This window comes from Emydura macquarii, unplaced genomic scaffold, assembly GCF_026122565.2.
Source record: "Emydura macquarii macquarii isolate MOO-44397 ecotype Brisbane River unplaced genomic scaffold, CSIRO-AGI_Emac_v2 contig_1348, whole genome shotgun sequence".
In the NCBI taxonomy this organism is placed as follows: Eukaryota; Metazoa; Chordata; order Testudines; family Chelidae; genus Emydura; species Emydura macquarii.
In genome coordinates, this window is record NW_027131485.1 from 11,595,489 (window position 1) to 11,621,004 (window position 25,516).

Below are 25,516 nucleotides of genomic sequence, written 5' to 3' on the forward strand. Positions count from 1 at the left end.
ACACCAAATTTAGTGCTTCCTTTTTGCGAACCAGGAGGATACGCTATATCTATAGACATTTATTTAAGCAGTTCTATAACTCAGCTTACATTTACACAGATTCTTGTGTGGGTTTTTTACATATTTTTGTTAGAACATGTGAATGATGCATTTCTTATTTACTAGATTAATTTTTTACTTTTGATTTGTGTCAGGCTCTATTTGGATTGACACTCCAATGCAATTAAAAACATACACAAACAGCTTTTTGGTTTTTTATTAATAAAACTACCTTTAAATATGCTGGCTACATAAGAAAAGAAATTTTATCAAAATGTGTTTGGCATTTAAAACTAAGGAAGTATTACCTGTCATTATTGAATTGACCTGATTGTTCCTGGTCACACTGTCCTTCAAAATTTTAGACGTAGTAGATCTCACCCTCTCATACTTAGTTTTTATTCATAGATTGGAACAGGAAAACAAGCTCTCCTGCTTATTCAGCTCCCAGTTGGTTTCCTAACTTTGAATAAACTGAATAAAATTTTGAATAAAAATTTGAACTGAAGTATTTGAGTAAACTGAAGTGAAGAAAATATTCTCTCTCCATTTGCAGAAGAGGGTATTGCTGTCAAAAACTGGTTTGGCATTTCAACAGTGTCTGGCTCCAGGTGCTTAACCAATGATTTCCACCAATTTGGTGGTTTGACTTTCTTCAGAGCTGTACTGCTTAGTGTGTGTGTGTTTGTTTGGGTTTTTTTTGGTTTAATTTATGTGATTTTAATAAGTTCTCAGTTTCAAATTTAATTGAAAATAGCTTTGTTTTTTTTAAATAAACATAATTTAAACCAATATTTTTTATTTAAATATTTTTTTATTATTAACCCTACTTGTTAGTCAGTAGGTCACTCATATAAACTTGTGCAAGAGGCCACCGCATTGGTCCAGAGGGACTTCAATTCCGTAGCTTCATGAGAATGGCTAACCCTGTGCAAGGGAGTTGTCAGTGGAACTGCTAGTGCCACTCCACAAACTTGCTATTAGCAGGCACCTGGACACATTGGTCACAGACCATATTCTTTCTCCTCGCAGACTGAGTTACTCTTAACCAGGAAGCAACCCCTGAGTGGGGTGGGGTTGTATTGGGTTTCCTTGGGCACTTTCTCAGTTCCCCTAATGTAAATGTGTTTTTCCTGTTGCCCTTTAACATTAGGAATCAGATAACCACTTCATCCTGCCTGCCTCTGACACGTTTTGCTAGCTTTTAGCCACTTCAGAAGCACCTGGGAGAATAATCCAACCAAATGCGTCTCTTGTGGCCACTTCTTGTATTGGTAAATCAAGAAAGAAAATAAGTTTCTAAATTGCTTTAAGGATGTGATGCAGGAAATGAGTGTTTACATGTGTCAGCAGTTAAATATCAGTGCTTGTTGCAGCAGTAGAAAGCTTTTACATTGACCTTCTCTTTAACTTTCCCATAGCGCATGGACCTGGGAGAATGTACAAAGATCCATGACTTGGCATTGAGAGCAGATTATGAGATTGCAAGTAAAGAGAGGGACCTATTTTTTGAGCTGGACGTAAGTATTGGGCTTTTTTGTTACTTTTGTGTAAAAAGCTCCCTGTAACTTCTCATATCAGACTGAGCAGCAGAGTCCAGTTGACATTTCTACTAATCTTTCTGTTTTTGTATTTGCTAATTTGTAGTCCCTTTCCCTATGTCAACCTGATGCTGACTTGAAAAGTTAAAATTAGTCAATTATGGCATTTGCAAAACCTAAGAACAAAACAGAAAGAGTCAGGCTGAGTTCCTTGCCTATTCAGAACTGCCACTGCGCTTAGCCAGGCTGGGAATATCATGCTCTGATGGGTTGTCACCAGGAGTGAATTCTAACCTTGGAAACCTGCTCTGTGTAATCATACCTTTGCCAGCCTTTGCTTCCTCATTGACTTGTGCATTGGAACTGCTCAAGGGTAAAAGTAATGCTAACTCTCTCATCATAGCTGCTCCAGTGTGTCTGTGGGCACCCGTTGTTCATGCAGTGGTGTTTCAGTGCAGTACGTCAGCAGCCTTGGTGTGAATCCCCTGCTAGATCTCAGAATGTAGAAACCGTGTCAAGTTACAGCCAGATCAGAAACTCTTCATTCTCTCTGCACAGTGTCATAAACATCTATGTTAAAAATAAGGTGTAATGACCCTGCTGTAGTCACCCAGCTGGGAAAGGTGGGGTGGAGGGCAGGACAGGGGTCAGTGAAATAACCTTCCCTAAGCAAACAAGCAACTGTTGACTCTGAATTTGCCTCATCAAGAAGGTCGGTCATTTGATTCTTTTATACCCTGGCCTAATTTTATTTCTATTGAAACAACAACCCTTTCCAAATACCTTTTCTACTGACTGTTCTCTATCTCTTGCTTCTTTATCAGCTCAGCATTTTTCTAGCTAAATCTGTAAATTTGTCTTCTCAACCGTCTCATTAATTACTGACACCCTGCCATTCCCTCTCTCTCCTTTGAGATCACTGATATTCTGGTCTCCCAGTTACCTTTGCTTTCTTGTCCTACCTCTCTTCCCTCACACTAAGGCTCTAGCTACAGGACAGAACTTCCACTGTAGCGCTGCTAGTGCAGACAATCTAAGCCAATGGGAGAGCTTTCCCGTCAACTTAATTCCTCCAGTCCCCGTGAGGGGCAGTAGCTAAGACGGCAGGAGACACTCTCCCACTGATGTAGCGCTGTCCACACGGGCACTTAGGTCAGTGTAATTTATGTCGCTCGGGGGAGTGGCTGATTCACACCCTTGAGCGACATAAGTTATATTGCAGTAAGTGGTAGTGTGTACATAGCCTAAGAAAATACTCTATCCTGGCTCCATAGAGGAATAATTTGCACTCTGATTTTAAAAAAAAATACACACAAGGGTGGGTTAAACCGAGCACAGCCTCCTTTGGGGCAGGAACTAAAATCCCAACCATATCACTGCTTCGAAAGACAAACCCATGAACAGATGACGGGAGCACGACAGGTTAATCTCCGCCATCCATTTAGAATTGTGTGTTCCCAGAGTGTGCAGTGCTAGCATGAGGAACATAGGAATTGTACTGGATCAGGTCAATGGGCAATCCAATCCCAGTTTGAAGATGTTGCCCTACATCCCCTCCAATAAAAAAAGAGAGCTGTGTAGTTGGTTGTGATCCATGAAGGAATTACTCTGGCTGGCTCTCAGTAGTGAGTGAGCCAGAGGCTAGCGAGCGCTGCTGATTGTATGGCAAAAAAGCACCCATGGTTACAGTTCTTGGTTTGAACACACACAGGCTATGGATCACCTGGAGTCTTTTATCGCAGAGTGTGACCGGAGAACTGAGCTGGCGAAGAAACGCCTGGCTGAAACGCAGGAGGAGATCAGTGCTGAAGTGTCTGCAAAGGTATCGCTGTCCAATTCAGCACTTGTTCTGAGGGCTTGTGTGTACTGTCGTGGCTAAGGCTATCTCTGTTAAAATGTGATGCCTAAAATAGGAGACTACAGACTAGCTGTAGTACTGAAATGTGGCTTTGGCCCTTAAAGAAAACCATGTTGGGGATAGAGATGAAGATGAAAAAATGCTGCTTTTGCCTGTTTATAATCTTTTTCCTTCCACACACAGAAAACTGTTATGGTGTTTGGGCCACTGTCCTGCCTTGCAGCCATTTAAAGAGTTATTTGTGCAGAGCGGACAGGGCTGCTTGTTTCTTGTCAGGGCTGAATGACTTGGCTTCTGGGCTTGGCGACCTTGCCCAACTTAGTTTTTTTGCTTGACATGTTTCTCTTCTCTTGTACTGTTCAGTAGCGATCTCTTTAGTATTCCCAGTCCTCATACTGGGGGATGCCTGTAGGTCTTGAAGCTCTGAGTTTTCTCAGTACTGTCTCCTGCTTCTTTGGGCTGTTGCTGTGAAGTGTTGACTGACTGAGGAGGCATCTCTTAGTGGCATGTTGCATTGCACAAAGAATAAATTATTCCTGAAACAGCAAAAGTAGCCTGCATTAGAGCTAATTTAAAAAGTGATTTCTTACCACCAGATCCCGTTTTCTCATTCACCGTATGGCTCCTTGAGACACTTCATGTGACCATTCACTTACCCATATGCCTCATGAGACAGGAGACGCTCCCGCGCGCACACCTAGCCCCCCTCACATTCCTCTGTTATAGGATTTGTATAATGTGTATTTTGCTGCCTGGTCTCTCCTGTAACTCAGGTGTCCCCTCATCCTTTCTCCCTTCAAAGTGAGCACAGGGGCTTTTCCCAGCTTCAGGGGGAGGTGAGGGGAAATGGTTCACTCCTTCCAAAATTGAAAATACCCCCAATCCTAATGACTACAGGGCAAAAGAATGGGGGCAAAGAAACCTACAGAGTTTTGCACAGGGAGAGACCTGCCCCAGAATGGAACAGATCTCATTCAAGAGACTGAATTCAACAGGAGAAACTGTAATAAAGACACAGCAAGGACAGATGAGGTTCAAGGTAAAACGCCATGACCATGCTGATGGGGGGGGCTTGTGGAGACAGTTTGCTACAGTAGCTGTGAGCAGCTGTTGCTTTTGCCTGCCCTGTGGGGAGAACAGCAAGAGTTAAAAGAAGGGGGGAGGGGGAAGAACCCTTCAGACTTGTTTGTACAATTCCAAAAAAGGGATACAGCCCCCAGCCATGGCAGCAAAACAGGCGTATGTGTGGGGATCAGTTGTGGAACTGAGACAAATTAAATGGGGAACATGTCAGACATTTATCATGCACCTCTGGCTGTCTCACTTTCCATGTCTGCCAGCATTGCTTCCACCGTGCCACATCTCTGAGCTGCTTCCCACAGCTACTCTTGTTAAATCAACCTGCCAGATAAATGTTACGTTCTTGGCCCAAATACCAAATTTCCCCCTGAAAATGTCCCTGCCCAGAGCCCCCTAATAAGGGAATGTTCAATCCTGCACCAGGGAGAAGTTTCTATCCTGTCCAGTGACCCTACAGGGCTAGGAGAGGAAACACCTGTCTCTTAAGAATGCTCTAGCTCAACCCGAAGCTATGGGCTCGATATGGGAATCACTGGATGAGGTTTTCTGGCTTGTGCTATGCAGGATGTCAGACTGGATGATCTTTCTGGCCTTCGTCTATGAATGCGGAAAAGGGATGTTTCCCATCTTTCACTTGGGATACACAACATCTGCTTCCAACCCTGGAAAGCCATGAGATTGAGACCCTAAGTCTTCATATTTTAAAATCATTTTTGAGATTTCTGTGACTTCCTCTGATCCATGTCAATTGTACTCAAGGTAATTGAGGCACTTGGCTTTATAAGTAGAGAATACACATATTAGAGTTTTTTTAATATGTTGGGAAGTATGCAAAGTAAATGCACATTGGAAAACATAATCCCAACTATAAATATAAAATGATGGGGTTTAAATTAGCTGTTACCACTCAAGAAAGAGATCTTAGAGTCATTGTGGATAATTCTCTGAAAACATCCACTCAGTGTGGAGCGGCAGTCAAAAAAGTTAACCGAATGTTGGGAATCATTAGGAAAAAGACTGATAATAAGACAGAAAATATCATATTGTCTCTTTATAAATCCATGGTATGCACACATCTTGAATGCTGCATGCAGATCTGGTCGCCCCATCTCAAAAAAGATATATTGGAATTGGAAAACGTATAGAAAAGGGCAACTAAAATGATTAGGGGTATGGAAAAGCTTCCGTATGAGGAGAGATTAATAAGACGGACTTTTCAGCTTGGAAAAGAGACGACTAAGGCGAATGTGATAGAGGTCTATAAAATCATGACTGGTGTGGAGAAAGTAAATAAAGAATTGTTATTTACTCCTTCTCATAACACAAAAACTAGGGATCACCAAATGAAATTAATAGGCAGCAGGTTTAAAACGAACAAAAGTAAGTATTTCTTCACATAACACACAGTCAACCTGTGGAACTCCTTGCCAGAGGATGTTGTGAAGGTCAAAACTATAAAAGGATTAAAAAAAAGAACTAGGTAAATTAATGGAGGAGGATAGGTCCATCAATGGCTATTAGCCAGGATAAGCAGGGATTGCTGTTTGCCAGAAGCTGGGAATGGGCGACAGGAGATGAATCACTTGATTTACCTGTTCTGTTCATTCCCTGTGAAGCATCTGGCATTGGCCACTGTCTGAAGACAGATACTGGGCTAAACGGACCATTGGTCTGACTGAGTCTGGCTGTTCTTATGAATATTTTCTCACCTTTTTCCTGTAATCCATAAGCAGATACAGAATGCTGGTGGGGTGGGGCAGTTGAGAGGTGCTCTAAATAACCTGCATAACTTGTTTGTGGCTTTGCCGCTAGTGAGTAATGCATTAAACCCATGCTGATCAAACCTATATACCAAACCATCATGCATCTGATATACAATGTATAAATATTATGCTATATTTTAACAAAGCATGAGACAATTATCCCTCCCCAAGGATCCTGAAGAATTCAGGCTGTAGATGCCCTGGCATCTTGGTCTGCCAGTCACCTCCCAAATACCAGCAAAGGTCTGAAAGAACCATCTCCATTAACTTCCCTGACTTTATTATTATTTTTTATTTTCCACCACACCCTTTGTGGTACTTGGGAGGACATTTGCTGTGGCAGAAAAACTTAAAGGTCAGTGGCTTCCTAAAGCACTTAAGGAGTTGAGTTTGTTCAATGCTACTTAAAATTGTAAACGGCCAGTTACTCTCCCTCTTGGAATCTTACAAGCAAATATAAGACTTTATTGATAGCTTTTGGTAGTTCACTGTAGAAATTGATACTGTACCTTTAGCTAGGGCAAAGATAAAATAATAAGGATGCGGCCTGCCACTATTGCTCCTGCCTAGTGAGTTCTGTAAAGCATTAGATCTCTGAGGGGGTCTGTCTTGAAACATTGTGGCTTTCCTAATAGGTTGGAAACAGGCTCCAGTGAAGCTAGAGCACGGTAGTAGAGACAAACAAAATTAAGTGTTGGAATAATTACAGTTTAATTTGAAATACAAGTGTTTCCTATGGAGATGGTGAGCGCTCGCTCTCTCTGTGTAATAATAAAGGCTAATGATAACACAGCAGTGGTGAAGGGGTGATCAATCTGAATAGCTGGTGTGTATCTTACTGGAGGGTGACATGCTACATGGGACTTGTATTAAAGTTAATGTATAAGTTACCAGGCCCTGATGAAATACATCCTAAAATACTTAAGCAGCTGACTGAAGAGATACCTGAGCCATTAGCAATTATCTTCGAAAAAGTCATGGAAGATGGAAGAGATTCTAGAGGACTGGAAAAGGGCAAATATAGTTGCCCATCTATAAAAAGGGGAATAAGGACAACCCAGGGAATTACAGACCAGTCAGCTTAATTATTTGCTCCATTATCTTTCCGGGTACTGAAGTTAAGCTATCAGTTTGCAAACACCTAGAAGATAATAAGGTGAGAAGTAACAACATGGATTTGTCAAGAACAAATTGTGTCGAACTAACCTGATAGCTTTCTTTGACAGGGTAACAAGCCTTGTGGGTAGGGGAGAAGCGGTAGATGTGGTATATCTTGACTTTAGTAAGGCTTTTCATACTGTCTCGCATGACCTTCTCATAAACAAACTAGGGAAATACAACCTAGATGGAGTTACTGTAAGGTGGGTGGATAACTGGTTGGAAAGCCATTCCCAGAGAGTAATCATCGGAGGCTCACAGTCAAGTTGGAAGGATATACTGAGTGGGGTCCCACAGAGATCAGTTCTGGGTCCAGTTCTGTTCAATATCTTCATCAGTGATTTAGATAATGGCATAGAGAATATACTTATTTTATGGAAACTGGTAGGGATTGCAAGTGCTTTGGAGGATAGGATTACAATTCAAAATGATCTGGAGAAATAGGATGAAATTCAGTAAGGACAATTGCAAAGTGCTCCAGATAGGAAGGAACAATCAGTTGCACACATCCAAAGTGGGAAATGACTGCATAGGAGGAAGTACTGCAGAAAGGAATCTGGGGGTCATAGTGGATCACAAGCTAAATATCAGTCAACAGTGTAGCACTGCTGCAAAAAAAGCAAACATCATTCTGGGATGTATTAGCAGAAGTGTTGTAAGCAAGACACGAGAAGCAATTCTTCCACACTGATTAGCCCTCAACTGGGGTATTGTGTCCAGTTCTAGGTTTCAGGAAAGATGTGGATAAATTGGAGAGAGTCCAGAGAAGAGCAACAAAAATGATAAAGGTCTAGAAAACATGACCTATGAGGGAAGATAGAAAAAAATTGGGTTTGTTTAGTCTGGAGAAGACAAGACTGAGAGGGGACATGTTTTCAAAACAATTTTCAAGAACATAAAAGGTTGTTAGGAGGAGGAGGGAGGAAAAATGGTTCTCCTTAACCTCTGAGGATAGGACAAGAAGCAAAAGGCTTAAATTGCAGCAAGGGCGGTTTAGGTTGGACTTTAGGCAAAACTTCCTAACTCCCTAACTGTCAGGGTAGTTAAATACTGAAATAAATTGCCTAGGAAGATTGTGGAATCTCCATCATTGGAGATTTTTAAGAGCAGGTTAGACGAACACCTATCAGGGATGGTCTAGATAATGCCTGGTTCTGCCATAAGTGCAGGGGACTGGACTAGATGACCTCTTGAGGTCCCTGCCAGTCCTATGATTCTATGATAATCGGTGTAAAATTTCTGCCAGCTGGTACTATCCTGTTAGCCTGCCTGTATGAATACCAAGGCAGAGGAGAATGTAACCCTACCCTGCTGCTAGAAGTATCAGGTGCATTTAAACCAATTCCAGGTTAAGATGTAATGTCAATGGAATGTGCCTGGCTGGTTCAAGGACCTGGATGGTGAGCCCTTCCCTGTGTAACTATTTCTTCCATCCCATTTGTTAAAACTTCAGGCTGGGACATTAGCAACTGCTAGGGAGGGAGTCCCTTAAGGAAGCTTTCACCCACACAGGGGAAGAGTGGGCCTGGAGGAAGTTCCAGTCATTGTTAGAAGATCCTGATGGTGGTTGTAGGCAGGCAGAAACAACAAGGGATAGAAATTGGGACCTGGAGGAAAGGACAGTTTTCTCTCCTCCTTGGGGGGATGGGAGGGAGAGGCAGGCAGGGTGGACTACAGGCCATTGGAACCAGCCCTGGGATTATAGTTGCAATGAAGTGGTTTAATGTGGGCCCCCGTGTATCTGTAGCTATACGTGTAACTAAAGGATTCACTGGCTGCAAAGCCCACAAATTTTACAGGGTTCTTTGCTTTTAATAAGACAAACAAACTCCTCTCTTTAGGCAGAAAAAGTTCATGAGCTGAATGAAGACATAGGAAAACTGCTGGCTAAAGCTGAGCAGCTGGGAGCTGAAGGAAATGTGGATGAATCCCAAAAGATCCTGATGGAAGTGGAGAAGGTCCGCGCGAAGAAGAAAGAAGCAGAGGTTTGCCAAAATCAGCACTTAACCATGTTGCCATGTTTTATGTAACGGTGAACTGAATTGGTAAACGGAGCACATAGCACCCAGCTGGGCAGCTTCCCATGTCCATCTGCACAGTGGGTTAGCAAGTGATTGATCTCAGAGTGAAAAGAAGAAATGGTTCTTTGTGAGCTTTCATCCGTCTAACAATGCCTGCTGTAGGGTTTCTTTCTTTGAAGCAGTTGGTACTAGTCATGATCAGAGAGAGGATGTGGGGATAGATGTTCTGATCCAGTCTGGCAATTCCTGTATTCTTATTAGGAGTGCTTCTTAGGTTCTTTTTTATAGCAGGAGGTTGCTTAGTAGGGGCAATGTCTTTTACAGATTTCACTGCAGTGTAAGTGCTCCAAATGTGGAGAATGAGATTCCTGTTTAAATGTAATGCACTCACCTCAAGCCCTCTGCAGGTTGTGTGTGTTCTGTGTGTGACGGTGGTTCCCCACGGTTTTGAGCCATTTCTGCCTCTCCGCAGGAAGAATACCGCAATTCCATGCCTGCCTCCAGCTTCCAGCAGCAGAAGCTGCGTGTCTGTGAGGTCTGTTCAGCGTATCTTGGTCTCCATGACAACGACCGGCGTCTCGCTGATCACTTTGGAGGCAAATTACACTTGGGCTTTATTCAGATCCGTGAAAAACTGGACCAGTTGAGGGTAATCCAGTTATATTTTAAACCCCATCCCTCCACCTTGGCCAGCAGTGGCCTGACCATTCTTCTGTGGATATTTTTCATTTAATTTGTTTTGTAACCCACTTTCCGTGGCTTGTATGGAAACTTTAGATGGTCTTTGTTCTGAAACGCTCTGAATTCAAGATCAATTAAACTTCAAGTGGAGGTTCTCGCCTCTGGTTCTGGCCTGTAATGTCTGCATCACTGAAATTGTATCCATAAAACCATCACACACAGTTTGCAGATGACACAACAGTTTGAGCGTGGTACTAATGAGGGGGACAGGTCTCTAGTACAGAAAGATCTGGATCGCTTGGTAAGCTGGGTGCAAGAGAAACAACATGCGTTTTAATATGGTTAAACATATGTATCCAGGAACAAAAAATGTAGCCTACAGTTATAGGGTGAAGGACTCTGTCCTGGGAAGCAGTCATTCCGAAGAAGATTTGAGCCATGGGGGGGTAATCAGCTGAACTTGAGCTTCCAGTGCAACACTGTGGCCAAAAGGGCTAATGTGATCCTTGGATGCATAAACAGGGGAATCTTGAGGAGGAGTAGAGGTTATTTTACCTCTGTACTTGGCCTTGGTCTGACTGTTGCTGGAATACTGTGTCCAGTTCTGGTGTCCACGGTTCAAGAAAGCTGTTGTTAAATTGGAGAGGGTTCAGAGAAGAGCCACGAGAATGACTGAAGGATTAGAAAACCTGCCTTGCAGTGATAGACTCAGAGAGGTCAATCTGTTTAGTTTAACATTGGAAAGATTCAGAGGGTCACTTGATCCCAGTCTACAAATATTTGTTAATGGGCTCTTCAGTGTAGCAGACAAAAGTCTAACATGATCTAATGGGTGGAAGTTGAAGCTAGACAAATTCAGACAGGAAATAAGGTGTACATTTTTAACAGTGAGGGTATTTAACCACTGGAACAGTTTACCAAGGATTGCGGTGGATTCTCTATCACTTAAAAAAGTGGATCTTGATTTAAAAATTGCTAGATGTATTCTAGTTGAAAAGGAATGACTTTGGAGAAGTTCTGTAGCCTGTGTTATGTAGGAGGTCAGACAAAATGATCACAGTGGTCCCTTCTGGCCTTGAAATGTGCATCCCTTTCAATCCAATAAAGAGACAAATGACGTGCAACATTTGCCTTTTCCAACACAAGTCTTTTGAATTACTGCATTTTGTCTCTAACTGCGAGGTCTTCCTGCCATCTTCATTTGCTCCATTATTGTGTGTCTAACACAGCATGTGAATTCTTTCTCAACTTAGAAAATGGTGGCAGAAAAACAGGAGAAAAGAAACCAAGATCGTTTGAGGCGGAGAGAAGAGAGAGAGAGAGAGGAGAGAATGGGCAGACGGTGAGTGAAAGCAAGTATGCCCTTCTGGAGGGATGGGCTGTAAAATAGTACACAGCTCACATTTGTGGTGGCTACAAGAGCCCTGCAAATGACAGACAAATCCTTTCCCAAATAATAATGCTGTCATTAATGGCTGAAAGAGATCTGCTGTGGCATAGGCAATGGGGGGCTAACCATACTGACGCAGGTAAGCCTTGTATCCAGTTCACTCCTGGCACTGTGTATTATTGTCCCTGTGTGGCCTCCTAGGAGCGTTCTTGATTCAAAAGTGTGTGTGTGTGTGTGTGTGTGTGTGTGTGTTTGTTTGTGTTTATGTTTGTGTTTATCTTCAGCTGCTTTGCTGAAAGCTAGAACTCCAGGAACTTTCAGGCATATGCTGGCCTATCCCCTGCTTAAGAAACCAATTCTGGACACATGTCTTCAACTATGGTCCAGTCTCTAACCTTCCTAGATTACTAAGAAAGTGCTGCTGGGTCTTCTCGAATAGCTCCTGCCATGCATTAATTCCATGGGCAGGGCTTCAGGTTAGGACAACATACTGAAACAGCATGAATTGAGCAAGGGCGTTGTGGCAATGAAGAGATGGCAGGCATCCTCACCAATTTACCAGCCCTTCTGTGGTTCTGTTCACTCCTGTTTGAGAAATCCCAGCGGGTGTTTGCTCCTCTTGGTGGCTTTCAACTGTGCGTGATTCTTGTCGCCTCTTGTTCAGTGTGGATGTAAATGCTCTAGGGGAGAGCACAATAGCCCACGTCTCCTTGGTATGCTGGTGACACTCAGCCTGCCTCCTTGTCATCTGACCCAGTAAGCGCTCTTTTCCCGCTTCCTCCCGTATGATTGATAAGGATATTGCATGGAAGCCAGATGGCTTAAGCTCAGCCTGGACATGATGATGGTGCTTATTTGCAAGAAGCGGCTTCTGGAGGAACTGGCAACGTCTGACTGCCACGTCTGTGGCAGTGTCTCCACGTTCATTGTCACAGTGGTCCACGATCTCAGGGCACTGCTACGTGCATCTCTGCATCAAGACCTCACCATAGTGTCCAGAAAATCCTCTCATTGCCTTTGAGTGGCCAAAACCTGAGCTCTCCACTCTCCCTGAAGACTTTTCTTCAGTCCTGCTTTTGTGGCCTCTAGGGATCACTGCTGCAATGTCCTTTGCCTAGGCCCGATGAGAGGGGCTGCCTGGCAGATGGGATCACTTTGCTGGTTGCCAGGAATGCACCTGTAGAAATGCAGGGTGCTGGTTACTAAAAATGAATCCCTAGCTGGCTTACAGTCCAGCTGCCTCATGACAACGTCTCCCTCTGACTCACACCAGGGTATAGCATGCCTGGATGCTGGCGTGTGTCTGTCTTAAGGAAAGTCCTCTCCATGGTAGCCTCTCAACTGGGGCACTCGCTTCTGCCAGAAACTCACCAAGCCTGACCTGGCTGCCATGAGAAAATGCTCAGAGTTGCTTCTTTGGCCAGACTTGCCCATAATGCTGGCTCAGTTCCCCCAGTGGCTGCCTCCTCTCAGCGCCTCCTGACTTACAGCCTTCTAAAAGCCTGGTTCCTGAGGATCAGGAGAGACGGGTTAATGGCGCCTTATGTGTGGGATTGCTGGTGTGCCAGCTCTTAATGTTGGACCCCACGCCAGAACCAGCTGAGTACGGTGCTTCTGAACGTACACGCTGATATAAATGCTAAGTGCTTGAAGTGGTGGCCAGGAACCTCGCCTGGTGCCTGCAGGCTCCCCGTGTGCCTTTGCCTGAGCAAATACTAAAGCCCTTCTTCAGCCTTTGGCCCATACAGAGGCAAACATACCCACCCCTCTGAGAGCGCAGGCCTCTTACAGAGAAGCAGATAATGTTCCCTTCCAAAGCACTGACTACTTTCTTCCTAAAGCTGTCAAGACTCCATACCTGTTAGAGCATGAAATACTTATTGAAGGTACAGAAGGGAACACCAGAAATGACCGTAAACATTGCCTGTCTCTAGGACAGCTCTGCAGTTCTACATGTCAAGTCACATCACGGGAGTAAGACAACACTGATTTTACCTTCTTTCTCATGTATCAGCTGTACCTTAAGCTTCGCTTGTCAGTGCCACTCAGCATGTGCAAAATCTCTTTAGCTCCGAGTTCAATACCAGCCGGGCTACGGTTCCGTTAGCTGAGTTCCCTTTTTATCTCTCAGTGCTATCATTGACTGATAACATTTCCTTGTGCAGGAGTCATGATACGTACTGACTCTTCAGTCAAATGCACCCTCTCAGTAAAGTTCCTTCCTTAATATGGGGTTCTCTCCTCTTAGCCAGCCATTGTTTGTGTAATAATGTCTATTAAAAACAAGACTTTTCACCCTTCACTCAACACTTTTTTCATATGATTTTCTATTAATGGATGTGCAAGGTTAAACTGTCAGAAGGGAGTTATTGCAAAATTAAAGGTTGAACATGCAACCTTAACTCAGAGCCACTGTGAAATTCTGTGTGATAGCTTTAAAATCCATGGTCCCAAGAAATCATAGCTACATGTGTCTAAGGCAGTGGCTTTTTCAACCTTTTTTTCATTTGCGGACTCCTAAAAAGTTTCGAAGAGCTGTGCAGACCCCTTTGAAAATTTTAGGTATACATAGTCTGCAGACCCCCAGGTGGAAAACCACTGGTCTAAGGTGATGGACAAACTGTGAGATGTTAACACTATACATAACAGAAGGCAGCATGTATACTTAACACTGCAGCGGATGGGGGGCCGTTGGTTTTACATTTAATTATCACTACACGTAGCACCTGCAACCAAATTGGACCAGTGCAGTTTAAGTTGAACAAGCCATTGATATGCATCTGATTTCCCACTACACTAGTGGCCTCAGTTGAGGGGCCAAGTTACTCAGTGTGCTGCAGTGTTCCTGAGAACAGCAGTGTTATAGAATGGGTGATCTCAGGAAAACTCGTAGTGATCTCATGGTTTTTCTCTGTGTTTTGCGTTCTCTGAAGTGAACTTTGCTCCTCTTTCTAGGTCTGGATCCAGAAATAGAGATCGCAGAAGGTGAGCATGTAAATCTTACAAAGTCTTCTTCAAATGCAGCATTTCCCTGTGCTTGTTCCTGCCTAGTTTAATTGTGCTGTGTTCCTGGGTAGGGTGATTAGAAGCCTTGTAATACTTTCAGTAGCTGCCCCAATGCCCCAAACTGTCCCGTTACCCTCGTTGAATGAAAATGGGAACTGCCACAAGGGCACTTCCATAACCTTGCACTTCCCTAGTCTCTAAATGTGATCTGCAGGGGCAGAGGAATGCAGTAACTTGAGAGAGAATAAGTGCCGACTACCCCAGCCAGGGAATAGGCACATTAACGCCAGCATTTTAACAAGTGAATGTGCTGGATGCCTGTTTGCAGTAGAATGTCTATAACGTTGGTGTGTGCAGAGCTTTGCAATCCCTGAATGGAAGGTGCTTTGTAAGTAGAAAGTGGTTGGGATTCCAGCAACTGTAGATGGATACCAGATGTCCCCAGTACATCCAGTACAATGGCACTCTGTATAGGGACAGCTTAGGTGGACAGATGATCACATTCTCCCCACTTCCTTACAAATATATCGGCCCCTTTTGCTGGCTGTTTTAAGACCGATTTGAAATGAGTTTACTTTTCAAAGTGCAGCATTTTAATAGGAAAGAGTCCATTTGCAGTGCTTCTAAAGATCTTGCCTGGCACTTCCCATAGCCATTTATTCCTCTCCTCCTTTGATGTGTGGATCCCATTTCTGACCGGTGCACTGCAGCTGTGCTCTTTATCAGCATGTGCTTGAATTGATGTTGAGATTGGGAGCCTACCAGCTAGTTTCCCATTTGGAATTTACCAGCTTTGGGTCCTTGTTGATAGCGCTCCATCCAAGGATGGTGTGTGCTCTTTGAGATCAGCGCTTTCTCCATTCAGAAGGATACTTAATGAAGCACAACTGAAGTTGGCCACTGCTGCCTCTTCAGATGCCCCGTTACTCTGGAATGCCCCCGTGTTGGCAGGGAGGTGGCTCAGCTGTAGGGAGCCTTCGGCCTTGAAACTGCTCGTGTGTTCTCTCAGATCACGATCTCGGGACCGGAGGCGAAGGCGCTCGCGATCCGCTTCCCGTGAGAAACGAAAGTCCCGCTCCAGGTCCCGAGAGCGAGACAGACACAGACGCCATCGGAGCCGCTCACGCAGCCACAGCAGAGGTCACCGCCGGGGTTCCAGAGACAGGAGTTCAAAACACAAGTACGTACTCCCTTCACACAGCACCAGCAGAGGGCCCTTTCTCTGGGAGTCCTTGATGTCATGAACGGGCCTTTCCACGTAGGCGTAAGGGGGAGCGGGGCTGACTTTAGTGTTAGGAACTAAAGTGTCTAGGACAGTGGTTTCCAGCCTTTTTTCATTTGCGGACCCCTAAAAAATTTCAAATGGCAGTGTGGACCCCTTTGGAAATCTTAGATATAGACTCCCAGGGGTCTGCAGACCACAGGTTGAAAACCACTGCTCTAAAAGGACTCTGACTAACCCCCAAGCCTGTGAAGTTTTCCCCATGGTCATCTGTGATGGTGTGCCATGAGAGTGAGTTGAGGTGTGACTAGTCTAATGGAGTCGCAGCTTAGAGATGTGTGTCTAAAGGAGAACATTTGCTTCCCTTTTTGAATCAGAGATTGAGGGCCTGCTGCTAGGGAAACCTTTCCGTCACTCATGCCTCTATAGGGAAAGGTCAAAAAGCCTGTTGAGGTGAACCTGGCACTTCCCTCTTGGCCTGCTAACAGCAAAGTGAATGAGGGATGTTGGGCATCAACATGCCATGGGCTGGCTATTGCTTGCACAGCTGCCTCCTGGTACGGGTCTGTATCCTCTCTGCAGTAAGGGAGTCACAGACACGTGTTCTCTGCTGGCGGGCTGTCATTGGGAGAGGGGTATATTGTTTGCTAGGGCCTGGACTACATCTTGATAAGTCTTTGGCATGTCCTGGCAGGAGGGATGGATGGTTCTCTAGGAATCCCTGTGTTTTGGAAGGGCAAGGGGACTGCAGGAGCTATGGCATTTCCCCTTCACTACTCTCTTCCCTCGAGCTCCCATATTACAGCAATTCTTTATTTGAGAAGAGCTTGATGTGTCTCTTCAGGAGCTGGCCTCTAATCCAAGGACTGGTTTAGTGGAAGAGGGGGAGCAGGCTAAGAGTAACAGCACCTCAAGGAACTAGCATGCCTCCTTGCAGCATTTGTAAGTGCAGAGGCCGTGGGTCTGAATGCTGATCTTGTGTGCGCACGCATGTCACCAGGCTCTTGCTGAAGTCAGCTATAGCATGCTCTAACAGCGCTCTGCACAGCTCTGAGGAAGCTGTCTTTAGTACTGCCCCCCCTTCTTGGACCTAGCCGAGTACAATGCAGATCATATACAGAGCATTCTGCACACACTGTACTTTGTGTGACTGCTAGCCCAGAAGCTATGGGTAATAAGAAGGGCATTTACAGATATGTGAAGGGGAAGGGGAAGAAGCAACAGAGAAAGTAGGTCTGTTAATAAATAAGGGGGGTGAAAATAATGTTGACTCACAAATGGCTGAGATACTAAAGTCCTTTTTTAAATCTGTCTTGAACATGAAAAATAAAGAAAAGAAGTTTGGACAATTAGGAAGTGAGGAAGACCCTGTAATAACTATTGCTAAAGAGCAGGTAAGGGAATGCTTCGAAAAACTTGAACATATCCAAGGGGGCTGGTTTGTATAACATGTGCCCTAAGGAATTAGCTAACAAACTTATTGTTCCCGTGACAGTCTTTTCTGGAAACTCACAAACCGGGGAGGTTCCAGAAAGATTGGCGGAAAGCCAGTGGAATTCCCATTTTTTTAATTAGTGAGCCTGACAATTACTGTTCCATTGGTCTGATTTCTCCCTTTAGCAAAGCAGAGCTCTCGAAACATCTGAAGACGAATGGAATTTGGGGTAAAAGGCACCATTGAGGGGAGGGGCTAAAGAATGTATCTTATCAAACAGGCTTGCGTGTTTTGGGGGCTGAATGACAAAAATAGAGAGGAATGGTAGCTGTGATATAGCTGGGTTTTATGGAAGCATTTGGGGTAGTGTCTCCAAACCGTACATTCCAGATTAATTTAAGCTTGCATGTAAATAAAATCCTATGCCAACCTTTTGTGGCTGCAAAGGAAACGTTTCTGTACCCTAGGAGCTCGAGAATAAAATGCTTCTCAGGCTCTCTGAAGGTACTGGGGGTATAGGGAACCTGGTGGAAAATAACACCTCTTGAAGGGGGCTCAATGACTAGTTGGCTCTTCGCAGTCAGCATTGGTAACTACTGGAAAATTGACTTTTAAGATTGGGCCTAAGAAGCTAGTATACTTAATTCTGCATAGGCTGAAGTGGTCACACCTTGATTAAAATTCTGATCCTCCTTATGACAGGCCATGAGACCATGTGCTAGCAGAGGAGTCCCTGAGTCCAAATTTACAGCTGGGTTTTGAAACAGAGGTTGCCGACAAATCTGACCGTTCTCAAGAGACAAAGTACCAAAAGCCTAGGACTGCACAAGCATTTGAGCCCAAGGGAAAGTCAATTTAACTTAAAGGAGCACTTCAGGCAGGAAGCCACTGTCTCTCAGTATCCTCAAAAGTGCCGTAAGAGAAACAGAAATAGAGCTGAAGTGAGAGGAACCATACAGACTTCGACAGTTGCTCAGCAGATCTTGGGGAAAACACCCTAAAGCTATTTAAGGGGGGAATGACAAAGCCTGCAGGTTGCTCTTACCACTGAGAAATGTTACTTGACTTCCATGAACAGTCAGGTGATGGTGATGCTGTTACACAAAGCTCACACCAAGGCTGTCTGATCTTTCAGTTCACTGCAGGGTGACATGTAGTCCTGACATAGCATTATCTATGCACGTGTGTCCTGAGGCATTGTACTTTGTTTCCTGATAGGAATGGCTCTTTGCCATCAAGTGTACATTCATGAATGCTTTTAGCTGTGAAATTTTACAGTGATGGTTTGGTTTGTACTTCAGATCCTCTAGAGACCGATCTTCAAGAGAAAAGTCACGAGACAGAGAGAGGAAAGAGAAGAGCTCTTCTGAAAGACAACATGAGAGCACAAATGGCAAATCTCGTTCCAAGAGATCGGAAGAGAGAGAAACTGGCGAGATCTGAACTCAAACGATCTGTATTGCACTGTAAATAGTCTGATAAACATTCTACACAAAGCCTAAATTTCCCATTTATATTTACTGAATACAACACATCTTTTGTAGTTTTGAATTTTTATTTGGCAGATAGCTGTGAGTTTGTAGCGATGCAGAGTTACGTACTGTTGTACTAAGATTTTGTTTTAGTAGGAATAAATAAATCTGATGAATTGTTTTCAGCACAGGTCAGTGATTTACATAACGTGTAGGTTGGCATGACCCAATGAATGCAGCAGTTAGAGCTAGTGCTGTGATTGGAAACATAACATTTGTAACACTTATGCCCTTTTGGAACATCCACTTCCCCCTTCACACAATAACAGTTTGAGAACATCAGTAGCACTGGTGCTACTTTAATTCACATTTTGCTTTCAGTTTGTACACATTAAGTGGAATTTAAGATTTTTCTTGCTTTTTTTAAGTGCTTAACAACTTATTTTGTATTTCCAGTGTTTGAGAAATGTCTCAGTATTCCAGCTAATTTTGGACAAACAAAAGTTGCCCCTAATTTCCCTCTTAAACAATTCCAGTTCATCTTCCTGATGATGGCCAAAGTACCTGGGGCACAATACCGAGATGCACTTGGGCCTATTCCTAGTAATATTTACAGATACCTGGTATAAAAAGCCTGTGTTCAAATTAAATGAAATATCTTTTTGTAATTGAGTTCAGTCATGGATTTTCATAGCCTGCCTATCTACTGTGCACTCCAGGGTCAGAATATCATCTCCTGGATCTAGTTTTCTGACTTTCATATCTTTGCAGATCTAAATCCTTGGTGAGCAATCAAGAGACACAAACTGGTTGCTTGATGGAGGTAGCCTTCCAATCAGGGTGGAGCAGAATTGTACTTTGTACATGCGAGGGCATCTTGAGGTGAGGTCTCTTAAGACAGGAGACTGCCTAATAAGGGATAATAAACCCTTGGCCTGGTTTCTGTGTATATGAATTTACACTGAACTGACTTATCTCATTGGTGCTTACAACTATAAGGATCCTGGGCTATAACATAGAGTGGGAAGAATCAAATATTTCTAACTACATTAATTTTAAAATTAGGGAGAAAAAACTTCCTATCAGAGTTCACTGTGCCTGTTGCAGTGGTGACCACAATTATCAAGCTATTGGGACTTCTCACAGAATAATTTAGCTGATCGAGTTAGTACATGCAGAATCATGAACTAAAGGATTGTAACTCTAGCCACTGCTGTCCAGTTTGGACCTCCCAGCTTGCTCATTAATTAGGTAATGGAGATATCTTAAATTAAGACAGTTAAAACTTACCATTTTCACTTAGTGGATACTTAAGGTATTTGTAAATACTATTGCATTAGTATGGCCAGCTAGTTGGAGTTTTCCAGCCACTTTTTTCTTTGCTGAGCCTCTGATAATTCACTTAACTCTTTGGTTCCCTTTAATTTGTGGGGAGAGTGGGGTTTTTTTGTTTGTTTTTTGTTTTATTTTGCAGAGGTGCAGGAGTTGTCCTTGGTGTGTTAGTCTTCTAGATGCATGTTTAGGTATTGGGGGAATCTAGTTCCTTTTTGTTTTACAACTAATCTTGCATTTTAATTATTGTTTTGTAATCTCTATGTATCACAGTTAATGAGCGCCTGCTTTTCAGGGCTCTTATTTACAAGGTCACCATTAGAATAAATTAACCTGTGATGAGGGAACATCACACAGGTGAGCAGTTGTGGTAGTTAGGCTGGGCTCAATTCTTGTCTTCAGCTACACGTGCAGCTCCTGTTGAAGCTAATGGCAGGAGTGTACGTTTTGCTGAGGGCAGGGCCTGGCCCAGTGTATTTCCTTTCTAGGGACATGAAGGACCTAATAACAAATTGACCTCTAAAGCTGATCACAGATGTGTAATGGAGTGTTAGAAAGGAACCCACCATGCATTGATTTGTTGTATGTTGCAGTTTATAATGTTGGAGCATTTTGTTCTTTATAGCACCTTTGCTTATGAGGAGTTTTGGTCTAAGTATAAAAATGTAAGTAAAATATGCTGTTCTCTTGCCAGTCTGACTCACATTAAAGATTTATGTTTGTGGCTTGGAGTGGTACTCTGGCTTTTGTCTGCTATCCGTGTCTGCACCCTGCTGATGTTGCACTTCCATGCCCTTTTAATGCGCCCTAGAGCTATTTAACCCACCAGTCAGTTCTGTAAGTTACTGGGTCACTGTAAATTTTGGGGAAATCATTGTATAATCACTCTAGAGACCGGCACTGGTAGCAATCCTGCTCAGTGTCATGGGGAATATACTACCTTGTGTATGCAAACAGTGGCTGCTTTTATATTTAAATAGTTTTGAAAAATGGGAAGTGAGAAACCGGCTGTTGCATGAGAAGGGGTTCACCTTCCTTGATTGTGCATTTCCAGATGTCAGGCAGCCAGGACTGAGCTCTGGCTGCCTCCTGGAGTGAATGCTCGTTGGGTAGAGACTCTGTATGGACAGTTCGTCTGCACTGCAATTCAGGGCAGTTCTTTATTTCATAGGCCAAACCTGGCACATTTCTCTGTACCTAGCTGCTGCCGTCACCCCAGCCTGAAGGGCTGGGACAGTGCCTTTCCGCAGCACATGCTAGACGTTATTATGTTGAATTTTCAGTGCCAGTGTATTTCCTTTGAAGTGCATCATACTTTACCTATAATTAACAGGAGGGAACTGTTGACATAGCAAATAAAGTAATGTCAACAATCTTCCTTACTAACTAGTTTGGCATGTGCATATGGTATGACCCCGTGGTACAAACTAGCCAATTAGTGCAACACTGTAGCTCGTCAAATACACTGACGTGTCACAGCAAGGGCTCTGCTAGAAACATTGAGGTAGGTGTCAATGCTAGGACTCCTGCATAATGTTCTGGCCAGTGTGACCAGCTGCGCTTCCACTTTCCTTCTCTTACCCTCTCAGCTCCAAGCATGTGCCTGCTGCTGAGGGGGTTAAAACATAAGATATCAACCTAAATCCACGAGTCACTACCAGCTCCCCCCAGGATGGTTGGTTGAAGAATCTATCTTGAGTTGTGACTAACCTGGCCTGTCTAAGCTTTTGGCTGCTATCTGGGATGGTGCTAGAACTTTGAGATTTATTTCATCTTGTGCATGCCACTGCCACTTTCTCAGGGCATTTTAACTGAAGTTTTGTCTATACAAACACTTAGTTTGCAGTAAGATGGCATGTAAATCTAACTTGCAGTAGCCAGACATACATTAACTGTCCCTGTGGACCCAGCAACTGTGCATTTGGTTCCTTAGCGTGCTCTAATCTATTCCCATTCAAAGCAGCATAGATTATAGTAGCACAGAGTGGGACTTCTAGTGCATGGTGGCAGAGTCCACATGGCTAGTTGGTGCACAGCAGGCTAATCCAGGGTAGATTTACAGTCCATCTTGCCATGAACTAAGTGTTCAGCTAGACAAGCCCCTGGTGAACTGTGTCCGGTTGTGATGCCCACAATGCAAGAAGGATGTTGAAAAATTGAGAGAATGATTAAAGGATTAGAAAACATGCTTTAGTGTGATAAATAGACTGAGCTCCTTGTGTCTATTTTAGCAAAGAGAAGGTTAAGGGATGACTTGATTACAATCTGCAGGTACCGACATAGGGAAATATTTAACCATGGGCTTTTCAATCTAGCCGAGAAAGGTCTAACATGATCCAATGGCTGGAAGTTGAAGCTAGACAAATTCAGACGGGAAATAAGGTGTACATTTTTAACAGTGAGAGCAATTAACTCTTGGAACAATTTATCGACGGTTGTGGTGGATTCTCCATCACTGACAATATGTCAATCAAGGTGGGATGTTTTTCTAAAAGATCTGCTCTAGGAATGACTTTGGGGCAGTTCTCTGGCCTTTTGTACACGAGGTGAGACTAGATGGTCACAGAGCTCCTTTTTGGCCTTGGATCTGAGTGAACGTTGGTGCTTAGCATACTAAAATGGTCCACCGGCACTGGCAGCTACAGTTCCCAACTTTCCCCTGCCGTGGATTTAGCCTCCTTCATTCTCCTTTTACTCTGTGCTGATCCTCTTCTGAGCAAACACTTGTAATGGTGCCATTGTACTGGGCAACGATTTATTCTGTGGAAAATGGAGGAAACTGGTTGGCCTTGAGACAAGACTTAAACCCAATTTGTGGAGGTAAAAGAGCTAAAACTCTCCAAGCCACTTATCCCAAGAAGGGCTTTTTAAGGAAGCTGTTTAGGCAGCAATGTTCCTCCATGTGGCAGGGCACTACTCTGGGTTGTCTAAACTGGCGGTCGACAGGTGAGACGCAAGCTACCTCATGTAGCTTGGGTATCTCCCGTTGACGTACTTACTACCACGGTGTCTTCACGGTGCTGCGTCGATGGGAGATGCTCTCCCGTTGATGCTGCTTCTACCTTTCGGGGAGGTGGACTAATTGAGTCAACTGGAGAGTGGTCACCAAACAACTGAATGGGTCTACACAGACCTGCTCAGTCGATGCCACTGCATCAATGCCTGCCACCATGGCAGTGTAGACATACACGCTGTCTTTTTCCTCTCTGCATCCAACCCCCTTATGTACTTTGCACAGTCTTTTTCAATGTGGATATTTGATGGTAAGCCCCTAACGCCATATTTAACCCCCGTTAGCTGACTTTGAAAACTGTAGCCATAGTGAAAGTGGGTACATTGCCTCTTTCCCCTCTATGCTATGGTGACAGTCTGGTGCAAAAGTCACTTGTCTCCCTGATCCATCTCAGTTGTTCTTGGGCTGAGAACCATAGCACTGTGCAAGCTAATTAGAATAGTGGTTTTTATATAAAGAAGGAATGGGCTATGAAATGAGGGCACCAGGAGAAGCCTCAGATAAAATCCACCTGGAGAGGAGTGATAACTCTCCAGAGACCCCCAACCAGGGAGTTGAACCGGTGTTTATTTTGGTTTGGTTCAGGTGTGGATTCAGTGTGTTTGCATTCAGTTCTGGTTCAAGCCACCAAAAAACCCAAAATCAGTTTGGTTCCTCAAGTGATTTTCCCCGAGTGCTCCACTGTAGGTGCGGCAGCGCTTTTGCATCGAGTCAGAAATATTCAATAGCGGTGCCCCTTGGACTGCACATGCACACCAACTCCCCTCCCTCGTGCAGCATGCGGGAAGTATATATAGCGCTGTGTTGTCCCACTGCCCTCAGTTCCTTCTCTACTGCCTCTGATCTGGAAAGGAACCCTTAGCAGAGCCAGTCTTTCGTCTTCTCCTTACCTAGTTTTGTAGCAAACTCTCCCTTAGATAGGTCATTGGTTTTTTTCCCCTTTCTCCCTTCAAAAACAATTTTTTCCTACTACTTTATTTTAATTTCTACAACTCTATAGAGTCTTTAGCATAGTATAGATTTTTGTTTTCCCACTTCCCTCCCTCCCTGGTTGGAAAGCTATTACCTCACCCTTATGCCCTGTTCTCCTGGGTTTAAGTGGTGTGTCTCCTGCAGGGCCATCTTCCCAATAATAGATGGCCATGTAGAGTGCATTCATTGCCTGGGAGAGGAACACGTTTCTCAGAAGCGCTTCCACTACCTTGATTTGAAACCTAGAGCAAGGAAGAACCAGGAACATCAGACTTAAACTGCTCCTAATGGAGAAGTCCCTTCGTCCAGCCTCTGATCCCGGTTCTCACTCCTCCCTGGAGAGGCCCTTACAGTTGCAAGATGATGATCGACTACTGACCCTCACTCCCCATGCCGAGTAAAAGAAAAAACCTCCTCTGACGGAGCTGAGGGTAAGAAGAGAGCGGCCCCCTCTTCAACTCCTGAGGCACAAACTCCAAGAATGCTGTCCGTGGCTAGATCCATGGTGTCAACGGCTTCTGACAAGGGGCACACCTCCACAAAAAGACTCCGTTCCACAGCCTCTAAGACACAGTCAAAAGACTCTACGACGGCACATCATCAGCTATGGGCACCACCTTTTATTTGTGGTGACTGAAGTGAGCCCTCTACCTCATCTGCAGCTCAGTGACCCTTTGTGGCTCTGGAGCAGCTGACAGCTCCAATATCGACACTGAGGAAGCCACCATGTACTACATCAGCACCATTGATGCCATATGTTTCCTTACCCACCTTCTCTCTCATATCCTGGCATCAACACCGCTACAACAATGCAAATATTTGCTCTCTCATATTGGATTTCTGCAGTGAAGGAATAAATCTGATGCCTAAAAACATTTCAACACTCACTTGTGTTGCTGTAACTGCCAGTACAATTTTTGCTAGTTGATACTGCTCGGGCATGACATTTGTATGATTCCTTGGTAGTTTAATGTTTTCTTTCTTGGGCTATGTACACACAAATTTGTCACCATCAGATTGATTTTTCCAGTTCAATTGAGTGGCAGTGAAGACAAGCTCAATCGATCCAGAAGTCTATAATAAAACCACCTCCCCAAAAAGTGCAGCACTGTGTCGACGGGAGTGCATTTCCCCCATCGGCGTAATGCAGTGGAGACGGCATGCTAAAGGAAAGTTACGAAGTCGACGGGAGTTATGCAAACTACTCTGTGTAGCTTGCGTAACTCCTGTTGACTGCTGCTGAATTTTACCGGCAGTGTAGACCTGCCCTTACTGAGACATGGCTCATATGTAAATGAACTAAGAATTGGTCCAGTCTTTTTATGGGCTTTCCTTTAGCCGGATATTTCTTCCTTTTTGGAGATTTCATGAGCCTTAAGTTCCAAATCATTATCTGATCTTTCAATTTCAGATATGTCTGACATTGATTCTATGACATCCCTACTGCAACATTGGCAGGAGACCAGGCTGTCTGGAAAAGGGTGATCTGAAGTGTGCACTATGTTCAGTGAGCATAAGGAAGGAAGGAATGAA

General features: G+C 44.0%; 1 protein-coding gene across 6 annotated transcripts in view; it reads left to right on the top strand.

Moving 5' to 3' along the window:
* LUC7L (LUC7 like) overlaps nucleotides 1–20,722 on the top strand; it is a 33,967-nt gene extending 13,245 nt beyond the window's left edge. For 3 of the 6 annotated variants that reach the window (XM_067551159.1, XM_067551162.1, XM_067551164.1), the window contains exons 3-10: nucleotides 1,461–1,559; nucleotides 3,292–3,402; nucleotides 9,281–9,424; nucleotides 9,933–10,109; nucleotides 11,395–11,483; nucleotides 14,487–14,516; nucleotides 15,547–15,717; nucleotides 18,496–20,722. In XM_067551159.1, the coding sequence (XP_067407260.1) occupies nucleotides 1,461–1,559; nucleotides 3,292–3,402; nucleotides 9,281–9,424; nucleotides 9,933–10,109; nucleotides 11,395–11,483; nucleotides 14,487–14,516; nucleotides 15,547–15,717; nucleotides 18,496–18,637 (963 nt within the window). In that variant the 3' untranslated portion in view covers nucleotides 18,638–20,722. Of the gene's footprint in view, nucleotides 1–1,460; nucleotides 1,560–3,291; nucleotides 3,403–4,335; nucleotides 4,478–9,280; nucleotides 9,425–9,932; nucleotides 10,110–11,394; nucleotides 11,484–14,486; nucleotides 14,517–15,546; nucleotides 15,718–17,091; nucleotides 17,154–18,495 lie in introns of all 6 variants that reach the window. The other 3 variants (XM_067551161.1, XM_067551160.1, XM_067551163.1) reach the window with 3 other exon arrangements.
* The last annotated feature ends 4,794 nt before the right edge of the window (nucleotides 20,723–25,516 follow it).